Below are 4065 nucleotides of genomic sequence, written 5' to 3'. Positions count from 1 at the left end.
GCCCCCCTCAGGCCCCGCCGCGCCGCGCAGCCCCCGCCCCTCACTGCCTAAGGGCCGGGGCGGGGCTGGCCGCGAGCACTCACCGCTGTCGCCGATGATGAGCAGCTTGAAGAGGTGGTCGTAATCCCGGGCCATGGCCGGGAGCGGCGGGAGCGCGGCGGGAGGGAGGGAGAAGGGGGGAGGGGACGGCGGCGGGCCCGGATCCACTTCCCGAACAAACAGCCGGAACTGACAGCGGCGCCGCCGCGCATGCGTCTGCGCGCCGCCGTAGGCCTCCAGCTGCGCCGGCACGCCGCCGCGCATGCGCAACGTGCCTCCCTTCGACGCGTGCGCGCAGCCCGCCCAACGCGGCGCTGCGCTGCGCATGCGCGATTTCCCTGAGCTTAGTTGGGCGGTGCGGGTTTGCTCGTTCGCCTCAGGCCGCCATGACACCTGGGTGAGGGGCGTCTGCGCCCAGCGCTGCGGATGAGGAAGCCTGCAGAGAAGTGATGGGAAACGGCCAAGCCTGGGGGCATCTTAAACCTGCGGTTAGATTCCTGGGGTTTTAAGCCAGTGTTCTCCTTATGTTTGGGGTGAGGAAGGGCCCTGACTCAGCACAGGGGGCAGCTGTGCCTGCACTGTCCCGAACCCACTGAGTATCAAGCTCCACTTTCACAGTTGTCTGAGGAGCACTGTTAATTTCTTGCTGTCAATTATATTGATGCTAACCATACGAACAGCACGAGGCTGTAGTCAAGAGCGCAAGAGATGAGCCGGTTTCTCTGTGGTTACTTTTCTACAAAAGCATTTCTTTGTGTTGGTGTTTGGGCTCCTTAGAGGTGCTGTGTTTTGGTTTAGAACACCTGAGTTATTCAGACTTTGTTCTTTTTCAGCTTCTAAAGCTCAAAAATAAGTAACAAAAGACAGTGCGCTTCTTTCTTCAAAATAATTACTTCACCAATTTGTGCTTAGCACAGGCTCAAACCAAAATAATGACGTATTTAATTAAAACGCGGGTAACGTTAGAAACATCAACTTTGCAGTTCATTGATAGAAGTATCTCCTTAACATGCATCGGTCTGGGATCTATACTGGGAGCTAGATCAGCTCTGAGGAACACAAACTTTACCATCAGCTGAGCCTTTAAATATACACTTAGGCTGTACCTGCTATGAGGATCTTTTGGTAGAACCAAAGCACACGTGGTAGAAATCAGTGGAACAGCACTGCTTCAGATCACACCAATGAACATCGTTAGGGTGTTCAAGGAGTCTCAGCCTGTGCCAGTCAGCTGCTTTGGGCTCCTTGACCTCTGAGGTGGCTGCTAGCCCCAGCCACGTGCTGAACTGTGAGTGTTCCTCACAGAATGACAGACGTTTGCTGGTGGTAATGCATTCTCCTTAATATTGACTCCAAAGCTGCAGGTTCTTTCTTTTGAGTTTACACAGTAGGGTTTGATGAGGAGAAATAATAATATTTTCAAGGCAGTTGTCTCTCATCAATTCTGGAATTATTTCTTATTTCTCCTACGTAGGATGCTCTGGTGTGGTTCTGCTGTTATGTTTTTGCTATTTTTGTGCAACTCATCTGAAAACAAAGCAACCCAGTATGGCAAAAATAGCGTGTCTAGGGTGAAGATTATTTTAGCGTCTTCTAAGTACTTCTGATTGAGAATGCAGCTGTGCTTTTAGTTATAAACATTCCTTGATCTTAACCTTCAAAAAAGTGTTCTGGCCTTCAAAGCTCAGCCCTGTCACGTCCTCCTCATCCTGAAATCCATTTGGATGACCTCCATCTCACATTCCTATGCCATGGACTTTGCAATTCATGTATGTAAAACACCACACCCAGGCTGGAGTGCTACCAGACACAAGCATGTGCACTTCTGCAGATTGACACTCACAGAAACACTGTGTTTTCTGTGAGAAAAGGATTTGCAGCTAGCCCAAGCCCAATCCAGTTCTAAGGCAACATCTTTTGTCTATCTTACATCACGATACAGCGTTTTGGCAGCCCATCAAATCAGCATCCCCCCATGTCATGATAACCAAAGGGAGGGCCCTTGAATCTGTCATACAAACCACCAACTCGAACCTCAAGTCAGTGTCTGCTATTACCTTTATTTTTAAGCTTATGAAACCGCATGTAGAAAGCATAAGATGGGGTCATTTTGCCCAATACAATGGACCGTATGCAACTGTGTGACTGATCTTTAAAAAATATCAAAATATTTGAGTATTCTGTGTTTTCACATTTCTCTCTTTTCCATTGAAATTTTCAACACCTTGTAAGTTAAAACATCGCTCTCTATTTTGTGATCTTCTTGAAATACACACAGTTGAGCTGTCACTCAGAGACAGCTTCTTGACAGTTCAAAGATGTTATTACAGTCAGTTGTGGGAAAAAAATGATCTTATACTGACAGCTAGTATTTTCAAGACATTTGAAATGAGAGAAGAATTAATTTCTTAGTCTCTAAGTTGGCTCAATCAATTCATCATCTCTCATGTTGTGGCAAAAATTATGGGTATTTTAGCTCTGATGTATTATATTGCAGTATATAAATAGTTTAGTGAAAAGTAGCTATCACAATCCAGATTCTGTATTTTGCTGTAATTGAAAAATCAATATATTCTCAGTGAGTGCAAGTGAGTTCCTACCTTTTACTCCTCCTCCCTGTTGGAAACAACTAAACTGAGCGCAGAAATTCAGCCCCTATTTGGAAAGATGAATGAGTTTTTCCACTTCACGTAAGACAAAGTTAAAATGCAAATCTTCAGAATACCCTTAATTCAATTACAAAAAGAAAGTAATTGACTAAAATTAATACGCTAATAAAAAAACCTTCTACTTGACTGTGATTTTCTTCCACATGACTAAGCAGTATCAGTATCCTGAGAAAAAATAGCTACCTATGACTGCGCTCAAACTGCCATTCTTTAGAAAAATGTGCACTTCTTTCCTCCTTTATGTCCACAGTGGTCAAAGAAGTTATTCCAGTACAACAGCTGAGATTTTCCCACCCATTTTGCAGTTATAAAATGGCATAAAATTTTGTTTATGTCTGTTATAGCGCAGAGTAACTTCTGCATTTTGTGGTTTAACTACTGTTCCTCTGTTATCCCAAAAATACAGTTCATTCACTACAGGCAAAATTAATCACAGTGTTCTGAGACTGCCAAATCCTAGAGAGCATTTTAAGTTTTCACTCTGATTATTACCAATGCAATGTGAAAACAGAGTTTAAACTTCGATAGTGAATAAAAAATATAAAGACGAATTAGTTTATTACTGCTCATCCTTGAGTTCTTGTAGACAAGAATTGAGACTTAGGACCACAGAAGATGGCAGATGAACTTTTGCTGCCCAAGACTGTGTGTTTTAGTGGAGCAGTCTTTAGATTACACGTTGCAGTCTCATAAGCAATGACATACAGACTGAATTCAGCTGCTCTGAGGGATATCCACCACCAACACTTGCAAGTTTTCTTCTCAGTGTAGTTACTCACAGCTCACTGTCAAACAGCATGCAGGCAAGTAGCTTTCCACAGTGGATTAGGACTGGTACAGCTTATTATTTTAATTAATTATCTGGATGAAGGGATAGAGAATAGATTTTTTAATCAGGAGATAACAGAAAGCAGAACAGATTTGCAAGTATTCTGGAAGGCAAATGCAGAATTCAAAACCACCTTCAAAATGCAGGTAAATGTTTAGTAAGTGGACTACAGGTTCAGTAAGAGCAACTGGAAAGTGGTGGAATTTTGTAGAAATAATGAACTGCATAAATACAAGATTGGACATAAATAGCAAAAGAGCAATTTTGTAGCCTGGATTCATAACTGATTGCAAAATGTCTGCTGTTGCAGCCAAGTCTCTTGTGGGGATAGACAGCAGCGTGTTGTGCAGAACCTGCAAAATGATATTCTCCAGTAGATGATCTGATCCAGCAGCAGACACCATGAGGCAACTGTGAATCTGAATGGAACAAATATGAAGGGCAACAATATTGATTTAGAAAAGACCTAGAAAATCCAAGCTTGTTTCATCCAGGGCTGAGAACACTGCAGGGATAACGTGGCTGCTG

The 4065-nt window shown here is 43.7% G+C and overlaps 1 protein-coding gene across 1 annotated transcript in view; it reads right to left on the bottom strand.

The window, feature by feature from the left end:
• The window catches only part of RAB35 (RAB35, member RAS oncogene family), a 14455-nt gene extending 14199 nt beyond the window's left edge, over nucleotides 1-256 (bottom strand). Inside the window, exon 1 of the mRNA XM_021412294.1 lies at nucleotides 84-256. Coding sequence (XP_021267969.1) covers nucleotides 84-135 — 52 coding nt within the window. The 5' untranslated portion in view covers nucleotides 136-256. The remainder of the gene's footprint in view (nucleotides 1-83) is intronic.

The sequence above is a fragment of the Numida meleagris genome, chromosome 14 (genome assembly GCF_002078875.1).
Source record: "Numida meleagris isolate 19003 breed g44 Domestic line chromosome 14, NumMel1.0, whole genome shotgun sequence".
Lineage (NCBI taxonomy): Eukaryota > Metazoa > Chordata > Aves > Galliformes > Numididae > Numida > Numida meleagris.
The sequence above is the reverse complement of the archived record's forward strand: the minus strand, read 5'-3'. Positions and strand labels throughout refer to the sequence as shown.